This window comes from Cyprinodon tularosa, unplaced genomic scaffold, assembly GCF_016077235.1.
Source record: "Cyprinodon tularosa strain WSP-4 unplaced genomic scaffold, ASM1607723v1 ctg45, whole genome shotgun sequence".
In the NCBI taxonomy this organism is placed as follows: domain Eukaryota; kingdom Metazoa; phylum Chordata; class Actinopteri; order Cyprinodontiformes; family Cyprinodontidae; genus Cyprinodon; species Cyprinodon tularosa.
The window spans coordinates 1,664,901-1,681,404 of record NW_024039174.1 but is presented as its reverse complement, the minus strand read 5'-3'; the positions used below and the strand labels follow the sequence as shown (position 1 = coordinate 1,681,404).

The following is a 16,504-nucleotide window of genomic DNA, read 5'->3' as shown; positions in this document are numbered from 1 at the left end:
CATCTGCATTTATACATGTGGACAAAACTGTTGGTACCTCTTGTTTGTGAAAGAAAACCTGCATGGTCACAGTTATAACTTGAATCTGAGACTAGTCATAATAAATAGACATTCTAAGTAAAATCAACAAACATGCTTAAACAGAATGATTTTAAGAAATAATCTCATGAAAAGATTGAAAATAATGTGACCAAAGGGAGGTGTTAAATTAAGACATGTCCACCAATTATCATTACCCTAGTCTACAAATTTGTAAGTGGTCCTATGTAAAGGACTACAGGTGGTCACCATGCTGCTTGGTGATATGGTGTGTACCACATTCAACATGGACCTGAGGAAGGAAAGGAAAGAGTTTTCTTAGGAGATTAGAAAGAACATTATAAAAAAATAACTTAGAGGTAACAGATAGGAGACCATCTCCCTGTAGCTTGATGTTGCTGTTGCACATGTTATTCAGAAATTTAAGATCAATGGGACTAGCTAACTTCCCTTGGTTTTGCCACAGGAACAAAAGTGATGACAAATCAAAGAAACAGATCAAATGAATGGTAACAAAAGGTCCAGAAAAAGCATCTTAGAGGGATTAAACATGAACTTCAAACTCAATGAACATCAGTGTCAGATTTCAACATAATGGGAGATGAACTAGGAGGACACTACTGTTGTAAACAAATCATAAAAACAGACAGATGAGAATCGCCCTACTATATTTTGACAAGCCATAAACTTCTGAAAGAATGTTTTAGGGTCAGAAGAGATAAAGATGTAACTTTTTTGCAAAGACACATCAGCTGAAGCATATCAAGAAAAGACAACCGTTCCTACTATGAAGAACAAAGGAGGCTCTTTTATGCTGCGATGGACTGGCGACCTGTCCACAGTGTACCCCGCCTCTCGCCCGTAGACAGCTGGAGATAGGCACCAGCACCCCTGGCGACCCCACTTGGGATTAAGCGTGTCAGAAATTGGATGGATGGATGGAGGCTCTTTTATGTTCTTGGGCTGCTTTGCTTCATCTGGTGCAGGATGTCTTGAATCTTTGCAAAGCACAATGGAATCTTAAGACAGAGGGTGCTACACTTGGTCAGAAAGCTTGCGCTCTGTTGCTGGTCACGGGTCTTGCAACAAAAAAATGACTCAAAACATACAGCAAAAAAAATCCAAGAATATGTGAGAAGGAAAATATTGGACTGTTCTGAAGTAGCCTACAATGAGCACTGACCTAAATCCTATTGAACATCTCTTTAAAGGGGCTTTTAAACATGCTTGCTGGAAAAGGTACCCTTCAAACCTGAGACAATTAGGAGCAGTTTGCTCATGAGGAGAAGGACAAAACACCTGCTGATAGGAGCAGAACTATCACTGACAGTTAAATGAATCATTTGATTACAGTAACTACCTTAACAGGTTGCACAACTTAACATTAAGTCAAGAGTACCATCATTTTTGTCTAGGCCTGTTTCATGGGTTTATTTTTCTAAGTCTTTTTTGGTTGGAAAGCAATCTCTAAATTTAATGTGTTTATTGTCATAGATTTTTTTTATTTTGTATTTATTATCAGTATTTAGTATTATCTCTATAATTGTTTTTTTCTTTATGTAGTTGTCCATCCATCCATCCATCCATCCATCCATCCATCCATCCATCCATCCATCCATCCACAATTAGCTATTAGAGGCATCTTGTAAAAGGCACATGGAAAGGTTTTGTCAAACTTTTTTTAGGTTCATATATTGTTATATATTGAAAGAATATTGTTCTGGACCATGTTTTGAAAACTGTAAGGGATTTTTGTTGGGATTTTAAAAATGTCTTTTTCGCTCTCTTTGTTTTGTCTGTTGTCTACATGTCTAGAATTTGAACTGGTGGGTTAAGGCCTACAGATGTTTATTCTACATGAGGTCTTAATTAACAATGTCTAATATTGAAACTGGGAATGGGTCATAGTTACATCCAAATTTCCTGTTTGTCTGTCTTTTCATTACATCACATTTGTCCCTAATTTAGATTTCTAAAAACAACGAACAGAGCTTGAGGTTATATAGTTTTTTGTAAATCTTCGCAAAGAGTTTTCCCTGTTGGCTTACTTCTCCATCACTAAAGCCAGTATTATATTTTTAGCTTTTTTTTATTTTCAGCTGCAGATTTTCTGATGGAGTTTCAGCACAGTTCTAAGATCTACTGCAGAAATGTATTAACATACTGTGATCATGCATATTCTGCAGTCCAAATGTACTTTAATGGTGTGCCTGAGCTTTCAAAAGGAATTCGATTTTCAAATTATTTGTGACAAACCTTTAGTCCACACAAGCTTAAAGCATTAACATGCTCTGAATTACTGAGGCTATGCACCAATATCCCATCTACAGATGTGGTGTAAATTTTGATTGTGAAACTCAATTGCTTTAGTACTCAACGAACACACCCTGGGCAAACAGATTATGCACCCACTTTTTAGTATAGGTGTTCAGGAAGGAAAACTAAGGGTGTTTAACAACAGATGTGATTTTGTTCACTGAAATCTTTCTGTAACCTGGTTTGCATTTTGCAATGCAGTGTAGTAAACAAAGTGATAAACACAATTGGTGCATCTTTTTCATAAAGCATAAAGCCCCATGGAACCCTTCTTAAAATCTTTGGGTATACTTTAACAATATTTTTTTATGAAACAGTACAGAGAGAAACAAACTACCTGACTACACAGAATATTCTCCCTGTTCTTAGATTAGGTTCTCCCTCTCTGGACACATCGTATCAATAAACAGACTAGACATTCTCACCAAGTTTTTGGGTTGAATTTGAGTATAATTTAAATCCAAATTCATATGTTTTATTTATTTATTTTTTATTGTACTGCTTCTCACATAAATAATTATTGACAACAAGAAGGCTTGAAAATGAATGCATACTGTATACAGCAAGTATTTAAGAAAAAATTTTGTTGAATAAAGCTATGAGCAGATAAAAAGTACTAAAGAGCCATACCAGACTATACAATGCGGACTAGTCCATCTCTACAAAAAAAAGCACAAACCTGCATACATTTGCATAAACAAGAGGTGTGAATTTTACCTGCATTCATATTTTTGAAAGATAGCTTCCCTCAGAGAGAAAAAAAGAAGGCTGTGAGTGTTGGTAAAATGTCATCTCTCTGCAGGAGGAGCGTCTCAAAAAAATTATTTCAGACAGCAAATGACATGCACAGTAAGCAGTTGCACGATATGAACAAATCTCTTTTCTGTTGCAGTGATTATCTGGCCTTTGCAGAGCTCTGCACGTTACTGAGTTCTTTCTTGTCGCAATAGTAAAAGCAGATGGGACTCCTAAGCCGCGCTGAAGGCAGAATTATTACAAGAACCTAACAAATAAGAATAGGAAATGCATAAAAATTAATACTATATTTAAATCTATGTCCAGCTTTTTTCTTTTCCACTTCAGCGAGTTAGCTTCAGCTGGTTCTGAACCATTGCATGAGCTTCTGCTGCTTACTTTCAAACTTATTTGCTGGGTTTTTGTCATCTGCCCTCGAGCTGGCGATAGCTGTCATGCATTTCCTTTTGCTTGCTTTCAAAAATTTACAGTATAGAAAAATATTATTGAATATTCTTATTCATTTATTAAAAATTAAAATAGGAGTCAATTTTTTTTTACTACTAACTAAGTATTTTTTTAAGTTTAGGTTTATTGTAGTTATAATTTTCTTTGAGATTTTAAGTTGACTGGATCTATTGCTCCAATCGTCATTGGTTACAACCGTCTATTCCAGTAGTGAGTATGGACGGTAATTTTGCTATACCATGAATGAAGATATGTGGGCAAGAGTAGAGGAAGTCTTTACGTATATATAGTTGAGACAAATTTGTCTTATGTAAAATGTTGGGAGATGACATTTGACATAATTTAGTGCGATAAACTGAACTGGATTCAGTTTGTGATTAACCTTTTTCCAGACTGCTGATGATCTGAAAAAAGACAGAAGATTTTAAATGTCATCAAACCCGGTGATCTGAATTGAATCTCAGATTACCTTTGGAAGCAGATGTGACAAAAACTAACCATAAAATAGAATAATACTGATGCATTATTTTAATGTGCTTCAACTTTTCTGGAATGGACCATAGGAACCCCTGAAATGAATCAATTAATGATTCATTATGCTTCTTACTGTGGTAGGAAGAGCGTTAACTTTATACATCATAAAAATAAAGGTTACCTTAAAACTAGTGATAGTCCAACAAAAAAAATAAAAATTTAAAGAACAAAGAAATAGATTTGTATAAATTTAAACTGATCAAACAAATCGAAAAATGTATGCTTCGATTTTAGAACCAGTTTGATTACACTCCATTAAATGAAGGAGATTGCATCTGATGGCAGTTAAAGAATGACCATAAAACAAAGATTGTAAATCTGCCAACTAAGCAATATAGCTTAAGGCAATAATAATAGTAACTACTTAAATAATAACAACGATAATACTAGACATTAGTGCACTTCCATAGGTAGCCTATCTCAAAGGGCTGCCAACTAGAGAGAAAAAGTTTAAGTTAAATATAAGAAAATAAAGTACCATAAAATATGAGAAAGTTGTCTTTGCCTCCTGATTGATTTACTCTACATTATGCTCTGAAGAGATGGATTTAGTTCCCCACCAAATCCATAAATAATGCTTGATCCATTTTGATGCAAAACAAGGTGCACTCAATAATTTAATGTGTTAATAGTGTAACTGTGCTTCGGTACATCGAGGGAGAGAAAAAAACCCAAACTCCTTTCTTTTCTCCTCTTGAACTTTCAACCCCTGCCTCTTGTGTGACATTAATGACTTACTGACCCCACTTTCAAAAGTACTTAAAAAGATTAAAAAACTAAAACCAAAATGGAAATTCATTTATGAGATTTCGACTTGAAAAATTGCTCTCCCAGTGGTAAATGTTTACATTTACATGTCCTTTACCCATGGATTTGTGCGATATGGTCATCAAAATATGATCTGCATATTTATAAAGGAACATAAAAAGGTTTGCACAGGCTGCTTGCTGAACTGCTAATGCAAATCAGTTTCAAGCTTCTTTAAAGAGCTGCTCTGCCTAGACAAACATGTTTCTTATTAATTGCTCTACCATTTAATGGTGACTCAAGCACATTGCTTTTAGGAACCATTTAAGCTCTGTTTGAGTCAACGGTATGGAAAAGTTAACAATGATCCATAAAGATATGCAGCCAACATCTAATCTGCATAGATTTAGGGATGTAGCCTGTTTGTATTATATATTTGTATTATAATACAATATCTGAAATAAGTGTTCCTGGATAAACTGTTTTGATCCCAACTTATGTAACAGCTAGCACTTAAGAGTCTGAGTCTGCAAGGAGGCGATCAGCAGCTTTGCTGGCATTTCCGTCTGAGTAAGTGAGCTGAAATTTTTAAGAATTGCTCAGTCGAGAGAGCAGTTTGTAACAGGAGATTTGACAGACTGCTGATCTCAGACATGTGTGAAAGTTGTAGTAGAAAGCTAATGATGCACCCCAGCCCTGACTGAAGCATTAATATTTCAATAATATTAATAGCAATTGTCATTATCATCTTTATTTTATTTTATTTTTTTTTACCACATCCTTGTACAGTCCAGAGACATTTGTCATCTGGTCAAAACCATTCCTAAGGAATGGCTTAAATGCACTGTTCATTGGGATGAGATGGGTTCACTGGGATGTCCTGCCACTTTGCAATACCCAGGAAGCATTAACCAGGGACCAACAGTGGCAGTTTATGTAATTAATATCAGAATATAAAATACTACATAAGAAGAACTTTGATTATTCTTTTTTTTTTGGCACTTATGTCAAGTTTTAGTGGCCAAAAATCTGTTAGGCTAATGTTAAGGGATCCAGTGTTTTATTTATTTGGGTACATATCGCCTCTATTAAAGTTTGTGTTGTTCTACATTTTAACATGATCTTCACTTCTTTAGAGGCAAGGGACTTAGTTCTAATTCAAGAAAGCAATAATGAAGCTATAACAAGAATACTACTGAGAGAAATCTTAGTAGAAATGACAGATTTTGATTTATCAGAAAGAAAAAGCCAATTTATTTCCATGATGTTTCACAAACATTTAAATGAGAACATATTTTTTTTTTACTTCAAAAGACATTGTTAATGTTGAGGAAATCACCATAAAATCAGTTTGTTCTGAGGTTGTTCTGATTAGCTGTAGCTAAAGTTTTGCTTGCTTTGCTTTTTATGCAACAATGAAAATGGCCATACATCTTTTTGAAAAGTCAGTGCCTTTATTTAAAAGAGGACTGGGGGAAAAAAGTTACAAACTAAAGAGGAACACCAGGAGAGGATTCTGGTGCTTATATAAAGCCCAGATGGTCCTGAGGAATCATGTGACAGAAGGAAGAGAAGCTTCTGCATTGCCTGACTCGATGAGTGACTGACCAGGAGGTCTGTGGAACTAACACCACAGGGTTACAAAACCTGGACATAAAAACACACTGTGGTTAGATAGTGATATTAAAACATGGTCAGCTTTCTCTGCCCTGTGGACTCCTGATCAGAAGTTATTCTTTTCCCTAAACTATATAAGTTTCAATCTGATTTATATCCTTTTCTTTACATGTCATGAAATGAAGATTATTTTTTTTCTGAATGATTCTAAAAAATACGAGGTATTACCTGAGATTTATTTACACAAATGCTTATAGGGATGGACATATATTCTAAATACAACAAATGTTCTCCCTACGTCTGGCTTTTATGTGACAAATTTAAACAGGATAATCAAATTGTTACTTCAGATATAATGTTAATGCGCTCCATATTGCATCCAGCCAGTGCTGTGTTACTGCCAGAGCTACCGAGCTATATAAGAGATGGCTTAAAACAGAAGAAATGGAAAGGAATTACAAACAAATCACTAACATGGTTATAAGCTCAGAATTAATTACACAGGCAAACCTTTTTTTATTATTATTATAATACAAACATCACATATCCCTTGGTTGACCTAATCCTGTTAAAAATAGCTTAGTTTAGCTCAAATAGGTAAGCCATAGGAAAAATAGTTCCCTATAACAAATTGTTCTTGTTTTAACCATTTAGATCATCAGACATGTTTCAATTATAAGATATTGTAGTTTCCCATTTGGTAACTTTTTTGGTGTTGTCTCCATATTTCCTGCCTTCAATCTTATCAGACTCCTCCGACGTTAACTCCTTGTGTCATTGCATTTCCTGTTCTTGTTTGGTCTCCTCGTCTTCACATTCATTAAATGTTTTATTTCGACCAAATATATTTGAAATTCATGCTACCATACTACCTCTTATTGGCCTGTGAAGTCCGTACCTGAGGGACATCAAAGTTGGTGCGTGTACCACGAAAATAAGGCACGTCAGATAGGATTAGAAGTCTCTCTAACCATGGTATAAGTTTAACCACAATAGATTAACAAAACAAACTAAGGAAAATCTTTCAAGAAGCAACATCATCATGGTACTGTAAGATGAAGCTGTGTTGTTCTCTTTACAGTTTTATAAGTCACTGTGTCAGTACCTGGTGTAATACCAGAATAAAGTCCACATTTCCTTTAAAGTCACTGGTTGTGCTACTTGTTTGAGACCCCACACACAGTGTCTCTGTGTGAGACTGTCTTCAGCACATCAGTCTGAGCTTTTGAGAATGAACATCAGACATCCGACGGTCATTGCTATTCCCAGCGTTTCGTCTCCTACTCTTGTTTATCTTGTTGCAGAGCCGAGAGCAACCTGCCAAGCTGTGTGTCTGTGCATATGTGTGTGTTTGTGTCTATGGTTACTGCACACACCCACACCTGGCTGCTCATAAGGGGAAGTCTGCTGAAGCAGTACTGTTTACATGAGGAGGAACAAGCACACAGGCGCACACTGGCTCCACTGCTTCTTGTTCTTCCAAAGTCAACTCTGGACGTAGATGTCGTAATATGGGACCTGCTGCGACGGCGGGATCCCTGATGGTAGTTTCAACCCACACACTCCTGCAGCCGCTGGCTCCCCTCGGTGACAGAGCTTGTTTGCTGTTCTTCCTGTCTGTTGCACCTGCAGCATTAAGACCTTTGGATAGAAAGGTCAAGGATGCTGAAGAAATTCTTTGTTTGTTTTCCCTCCTAACATGCTCACACAGCTACAATCACAGACAAGGACTGTTTATGGGATTGTTGTTATTTTGTCTAACTTTTTTCGGTTCTCATGAACAGGATGTCTCAGTAGGGCCTGTGTTCATCTGTAAGAGGAGATCTTCTGTGAAACTGTACTACTTTGGATTTCTTAGTAAGCGTACAGATTCCAAATTAAAAAGACTCTTTTTATATCTACAGGTATCACCATATTTGCACACAAAGTTAAGCCAAAAATTATCTGTTCAGGAACTAAACAACATATATGCTAAATGATCAAATATTTAGATTATTATGGTTTCATAATCATCATTTTTATATGTACGTGTTACTCTTTTTAATATGAAAAATGCTCAGTTAAGGATAAAGTATAAAAAACAAATTTAGTTGTAGGTCTGAAGTACTTGCTGTACAAAACATTAAACCTTTTTTAATAATTATGACTTTCACAGATTAACACCAATTTATCAGGGTCAGTTTATAAATTGTTATTCACTTAACTCATCACCTTCTACTCAAGTAGCTACGTTACCAACTGTAATACAATCTTCCCTTTAGCAACAGCACTTGCTAAAGGAAGGACGTTAGAAAGAAATATATATAACTGTCTTGCTTACAAGCAAATGGGAATGTGCCGCACAGCTGTTTCAGCCAGCTGATTGTCAGTGCACAGTGAAAAATAAGGGATGAAAAATAAGGGATATCTGCACCTCATTCATTTTTTGCTCTTTCAAGCCACAGAAATAGTCAGTCACTCAGGCTCTTACTTTGACAACTGCATGTGGCTCAATACAAGTCTTGTCATAGTTTTATTTCACAGAAATATTTTCATCATCATAGCATAGTTCATTTGGTAATAGAAATGCTTTCAAAGGAGAGTTTGTTGAAAAGTTTGCAGTTTTGATATGTTTTTATTCCATTCAACCATTTTTTGTCACATTTGGCCGTGCTGGGGTTGCGAGGGATGCTGGTGACTACAGTATATCCATCTGTCTATAGGCGAGAGGCGGGGTACACCCTGGACAGGTCGCCAGTCCATCTCAGGGCAACAGAGAGACAAAAAGGACAAACAACCATTCACACCTAAGGAAAATTTAGAGAAACCAATTAACCTAGCAGTCATGTTTTTGGACTGTGGGAGTAGAGAACCCAGGCATTCTCATGGAAAACATGCAAACTCCATGCAGAAAGACCCCGGGCCAGGAATCGAACCTAGAACATTATTTTTGCAAGGCAATGTTTTTCATTCATTTATTCAAATACTTTGGACACTAAAAACTTTTTTAGGTCACTACAATAGTTAGACATTTTCAAAACCTGTATAACAAAATTAACCCAACAAAGTAGATAATCCAGATCCTGATTGTTGGACATTTGTCGACTTTTTTTAAAAATAGATCACAAGTCCATCAAATGATTCCTGTAATTTGAAATCTTTGAAAGAAAGTCACAGGGAGCGATGGATTGTTGAAGGTGATTATTAAACAGTAGCTTGGGTGACTTTGCATCATCTCAGTATTACCTAAAACAAATAACCAAATTATAATAAGTTCACATTTTAACTTTTGCAGTACAGACGTTCTATCTTATGAAAAAGGTTAAGAATTGTATCATTTTGTTTTCCAAGTCTATAAATCTATGAAAAGGATCGAAATTGAAAGTTAGGTCAGAAAATGATCTTTAGGCCTTTAGGCTTTTTTAAAAATTCTTCTAAGTCTGTAATAATACTGACATTTGAAAAGGGTGAATAGTCAGAACCTTGTGTTTCCAGAAGGAGTATGCAAGTATGGGGAATTACTAATATCAGGTGGTACCAGCATTTATGCTAAACCTCACAAATTATTTAGCCATTTATTTTGTTTGATTTAAAGTAATTTCAATGAGATGCCAGAGGAAATGCAAGAGTGAGTGTAGCTTTGAACGTAGAAAGTCCAACCCGTTCCTGCACTAAAAGCTGATCTGTACTGCCAGTAAGCTAGCTGAAACATGGCTAATGATCTCCTTTGATCTAAAAAGATATTGTCTATTTCAGACTATTTTCATTCTGAACATATATATTGTTATATATACAGTTGCTTGGAAACTGAAGTAAGTCCACCCATCATTCTTATCCTTAGACAGACTTTTCTATTAACAATACCTTGCAACAAGCCACAATTTACTAAGCCTAAATTAGATGAGCTAATGGACACTTTATTTCTGACTTATGTATAAATGTATTTACTCCTTGAATTCTGACTGATTCGACTGATTTAAACCAAAGTGTATTCATAGGTATCAGACTTGTTAGGCTAAACTTTACAGATTCTTTACACTGGTTTAAAAAAAATGGTGCTACATTTTCCTTTCAGTTTTGCTTTAATTCTTAAAGCTGACAATAAACTTCATTATTACATTTTAAAGTTTTCTTCTAAATGTGACGAAATGCTCAATGCTAAAGAATATTTTTTTTCAAGGCCATTGAAAATGGCTAAACTTTACATATTTATTCTCTGTTTCCTTTACTGTATGGTTTAAAATCAAACATTAGCCGTACAGAGTATTAATCCCTTAAAATAATCGGTGTCACATCAGTCTAGCAAGGAATAGGAATATCTAATCCTCTGCCTTAGGAAAATATGTGATTATATAGATGTTACTTCCAAACTTTGTATAAATTCTGTTATTTTTATTACGTTTTGATAAAAAATCACAGTTCTACAATGCAGCTAGAATCTGACAATGGTTGGTAGCTGCTAATCAAAGTGAATCACAATCATCTTCTTTAAAACATATGTAACTGAGAAGCTAAACTTAGTGTTTAACAAAGAAATGCAAGTGTAAGGGAAGGTTAACATTAGACATCTATGTTGTTTTATCTGTTCCTATTCTAAAGCTAAACATTTTGCTCTAACACCCGGACTTATTTGGGAAAGTCCTGCATAGTTTCACCTCTGTGCTGCGTTGCCACAGCTTCTACTCATCTGAATCTGTAGAATTCAGTCAGTTGATGTCAGATTACTTCCAGTTTGTGCATGACACCTCCAACTTTACCTCAATGCTCTGAGTTAGCAGTATTTATTTGTCAGCAGCGCCACAAGTGCCGTCATTTGAGCCCTCACCGACACAAACAGAACAGACAGACACAGCTGAGGGTATAGAGGAGGTCACAAGAGAGGGACCATCTGATGCCAGCAGATGGAGTGATGGAGGGAAGAGAGCAGAGGAGAAGCTGGAAATCAGGGCGGCACAAAGTGAATGCTGGGAGGCTTTTCTAAAGGCACTAATTTCACTTCCCATCCTTTCTGCTCCAGCGAGCCCACCTTATGCTACACTTTGGGGAGGAGGAGATAAAATATCTGACAACACTGACACTTGAATAACTGAACTTTACATTTTGCTAAACAATCAGGAAAAATGAATCAGGAAAATAATTATTTAGTTGGAATCAGCATAAATCTTAGAGCGAAGGATGAGGCCCATTTACTGGATTAATAGGGTATCTGTGAATTGTTAAGCTGCATCAGCACAAATTTAGAAAGCCACTTGCTTTTCTGTCACCTAATGTCACCTCTGTGTTTCTGTCTCTTTGTTGAAGAATGGAGCAGTTCCAGGGGAGCCCGTGAAGAAGGATGAAAACTCCCGCAGGGGAAACTGGGGCAACCAGATTGAGTTTGTACTTACAAGTGTGGGCTACGCAGTGGGCCTCGGCAACGTCTGGAGGTTTCCTTACCTCTGCTACAGAAATGGAGGAGGTATGCATTTCAGTTACCTGTTTGATATAAAAACTTAGACCTGTGCACTGTTTTAGGGATATTTAGGATAAATAGAAGGTGAGCTTTGCACAAATTGACATTGCTGTCAAAGATATTAAGCTCACATAGTTCAACGTCAAAAAGTAATTGGTAGTGGCTGCATCATGCTGTGGGGGTGGGGGGGTGGGGGGGTTCTTCAGCATGGAAAACAAAGCTGTGTAGATGTTGGGGGAAATTAATATGGTTGAATGAAATGTTTATCTTGGAAAAACATCTGGTGGAGGGGGTGCAGAATGAAGGGGAACTTAAGGTTACAGGACACCCCACTTCTGTCTCAGGGGTGCTGTGTCCTTGAGCAGGACACTTCCTTTGCATTGCTTACTTGCATTACTTGCTCAGGGGGTATGGTGGCACCTGAGTATGGCAGCCTTACCGTGCCCCAAGGCAGCTGTGGTTGCAATGTAGCTTGCCGCCATCAGTGTGTGAATGCATGCGTGGATGGGTGAATGAGTGAATATAGTGTAAAGAGCTTTGGATTCCCCTGACTTGTAAGGGTGGTATATAAGTACCAACCAGTTACCAAAACATTGAAATGTGATGCGAGCTCATCTTCTAGCAGGACAGCAACCATACGCAACTCAACAGACATGTTTTAGAATGGCCTGGTTAAAGACAAGTATTAAATATATATGATAAGAATGCTGGAACACTTAAATTAGAGTTTAGTAATGGCTATCAAAGCCAAGACAAGTTGTAAAATAATATCAGCCTGATGTGCAAATTGGGTAGAAACAAAATCCAGACTTTCTGTGCTTGTAGCAAGTGTCCTCTAGGAACTGTTGGTACAGGAAGGCTAAACATACAAGTCATGTTTAATATTTATATTTTTTCAAGGAAATACAGAAATTTGGGGAAGCTTATTCAAGGTTGACGGTTCCTGGATGCTATTTTAGAATCAAATTTTAGGTTTTTCTTTTTTTTATGATAAAGCTTTAAAATACATTTTGAGCCTCAGGGAAGTTGTTAACTATATGCAAGATTTCTAAGAAAAACACAAACACAGAAAAGGGACTAAAACTACTCCAAGCTGGGGTTTTAACAACCAATCAAACCGTGGACAATATCTAGGCACACAGTAAAAATTTTAGTACGTTTAGTAATCAAAGTAACATGAAACTTAAATATTTACCAGAAACAGAACAGGAAATAAAGCAAAGCAGAGTAAAAGAATGAACCTGTATAGAACAATGGCGGCCAGAAGTGTTTTATGCTGAGGCAGGGACAGAAAATTAAATTTGAATCAGGTCAGTTTATTTAAGGGACTGCTTAAAGATTGTTGCAGATTAAGAGAAGGGATACTTGGGAAGTCTAATTAACAAAAGAAAAATACAATTAGAGGTTAACTAAACACTAAGGAGCGAAAGCCTAGCACTAGAATGCACTTTAAAATGCACAATCGTAACATAAGGGACTGCTTTAGAGAACCGCAGCCCCAGTCGGCCTCCGCAGATTGCTGAAGTAAGTGTGCTTTTTCTGGGGTGCAGTGTGAGATGGCTGCTCACACTGAGCCTGGTTCTACTGGAGGTTTCTTCCTGTTCAAAGGGAGTTTTTCCTCTCCACTGTCGCAACAAGCATGCTTAGCGTGTTGGATTGCATTTGAGTCAATGAGTCGATACAATCAACTGGTTTTCCTTAGATAGAAAACTTTGAATCAATTTGACTGCATGATGTGGTTGAACTGTAAAGTGCCTTGAGATGACATGTGTTGTGAATTGGTGCTATATAAATAAACTGAATTGAATTGAAAATGAAAATATCGTGGATTTATAACAGGTTCGAAATGAGACAAAAATAAATGCAAAATAAAAACATCAACAGATCCACTTAGATTTGTCTCCAATCAATATTAAGCATTTCTTACTTAGATCTGATGCTGCATTTAGGTTGTTACCTCCAGCTATTGTAGTAATAATGTAATTGAAAAAGATTCCATCACTATTACAGAATTCTGACTTTGAATCATTTCATATAATGAGCTCCCTTGATGCTTATTAGGTTTCAGAAATAGCGGGCTGTATTTAAACTACATAATCACTATTTGCCCTTTTGCATGTGTTAAGATAATTTTGTGGGATGACAGGTTTATGTTAAAACGAAGGTATTTAAAATTCAATATATGTATACTATGTATGTTCATGTCCTTTAACCTGAACTAGTGGGTCCTCTGTGTTCAGAGGTGGGTTTTCCAGGTTTAGGAAGTTACTGTAAAAGATAAGATACGTTTCAGCTCTCATATCTCTTACCAACAACATAGACAAGCATTAATATATCAAACATCTCAAACTCTAGTTCTCAGGCTGATATCCTGAAACTTTTAGATGTGTTTCTCTTTCAATACACCTTACTCCTGTGCTCATTAGCAGATTTTCTTAAACCCTAACTACATGCCAATAAGGTAGTTTATCCATTTGATTCAGGTGTGTAAGGCAAGGGACACATCTACAAGTTGTCGGCCCTTAAAAAACTGAGTTTAACAACACTGGTTTCAAATCACCTGGTTAAGTGAACAGAAAGAGGGAAAACTTGATAGGGTTTTACTTACTAATGCCAACTATTGCCCTCTATCTTAAAAAACATATGCACTTCTTGAACTTAATGACAGTTTGTCACAATACAAATTAGACCTTTAGTGTGTTTTATTGTTTAAACAGGCTTCATTTTGCTATAGACTATTTTTTCTGATAAGATGGCAATTTTTTCCAAATGTTGGGGGCTCCAAAATTGCAGATGAAAAGAAATTATAATAATTTTTTGTCTGGCAGAACACTGAGAAATGAGAGGTAAGAAAACAGCCTTAGAGTAAGGGAAAGAAGAATGATAGCGACACCATATGGGTCACAAAAGAAGAAGGTCACTGTATGTGCAAGAGCTGAGGAAATAAGGGAAGATATATATTTTGTTAGCATAAGTCCTAAAGATAAGAAGATTTCGGCGAAAGAAGACAATGAATATCCAACTGATGAAGAGGAAAAATAAGGCATAAAATCAGGGAATCCAGCTTATCCAACTGCCCCACCTGGTATCTAATTATCCTCGGTATGAATTCCAATACAGAGACATTAGATTTAGTTTTCTGTAACATTTTGCTGTTGAGCAAAAAAAACATTGCCTTTAGCTCTCCTAAAAATGATGACTGCAATCAGTATGGTAAATTAAGTTATTTTTCTGAATTTGTAATAAACTGAAATTGATGAAAATGTATTATGAAATACAATTATAAAAAATGTAAATCATAACTTTAGTTTTGAAAAAAAAAAAATATATATATATATATAGCAACACTTTGAGCAACACGTTGAGGCAATCACTGAAATCAGGTGTTTTCTGTAACATTCAGGAAATAATCAGTCAGGAATGTTGGTTCACTTTAATTTGTCTGAGACAGATTGTTATTTAAAACTGCTGATTTAAACAATAAAATCAGTATTTTATTTACTAAATTATAATTTAGCAAATTTTTATTTTTTATTACTTTTTAAGTTTTGTGTTATTTTAATTGTGTGAATTTATCATTTTCTTTAATGGAACAGTTGAAGCACAACTGGATGGATGGATGGATGGATGGATGGATGGATGGATGGATGGATGGATGGATGGATGGATGGATGGATGGATGGATGGATGGATGGATGGATGGATGGATGGATGGATGGATGGATGGATGGATGGATGGATGGATGGGTGGATATTTCGTACATATTTTAATAATTTCCCTGGATTAACTGGTATAATAAACTTCAGCCGAATCCACATGGACAAGGGTTTATTACACATGAAGGACTAATTTCAGCTTGCAGCTGAAAGCCAGTGTTGCAGCACCACTGAGTGGCCTCAGCTGGATATTTACTGACCTCTCAGGAAATGCATACGAGCCAACCTCACAGATGAGGATTATCTTTACTCATTTGTTCTGTTTTGCAGTATTCAGGAAATAAAATGACTCAATATTTTCAGAAGTGAAACTAAATATTTTGCAATTCAGATATACCATGTTTATTAAGCAGAAATTCATAGATAAGATCAATATAAGATTTAAACTAATTATGCTTTTATTTGGATCCCCTTGAATTTGTTGTCAAAAAAAATCAAAATCAGAAAAGTTTACAGGAGAAATTAAAATCATAATACATTTACCAGTTGAAATCTGTTCTTCAGGAATGATTGATCTTTAATCATTTTTAAATCTTCTTTCTTCTGGCATTTATACATTTAGTTTTTCTTGTTAATAATCAGATAATAACACCAGGGTTTGCCCTTGTACACCTCTCTCACTAGGTGCCTTTATGCTGCCATATTTCATCATGTTGGTATTCTGCGGCATCCCTCTCTTCTTCCTCGAGCTGTCCTTTGGTCAGTTTGCCAGCCTTGGGTGTCTGGGTGTCTGGAAGATCAGCCCCATGTTCAAAGGTACAAATCATGCGTATGGAGGATTTTTTTTTCTTTAATTTTCTTTTGCATAACTAATACATAATCAGAATAAAGTGAAATTTGTGAAAATGTAACATTTCTTCTAGCAAGTCGTCATTTAGTATTTTTCTTGCAATGTTTTCG

At 36.0% G+C, this 16,504-nt stretch overlaps 1 protein-coding gene across 3 annotated transcripts in view; it reads left to right on the top strand.

Annotated features, from left to right (window-relative positions):
- slc6a9 (solute carrier family 6 member 9) overlaps window positions 1-16,504 on the top strand; it is an 89,734-nt gene that overhangs the window by 57,170 nt on the left and 16,060 nt on the right. For all 3 annotated transcript variants that reach the window (XM_038300508.1, XM_038300507.1, XM_038300506.1), the window contains 2 exons: window positions 11,737-11,893; window positions 16,229-16,360. In XM_038300508.1, coding sequence (XP_038156436.1) covers window positions 11,737-11,893; window positions 16,229-16,360 — 289 coding nt within the window. The remainder of the gene's footprint in view (window positions 1-11,736; window positions 11,894-16,228; window positions 16,361-16,504) is intronic.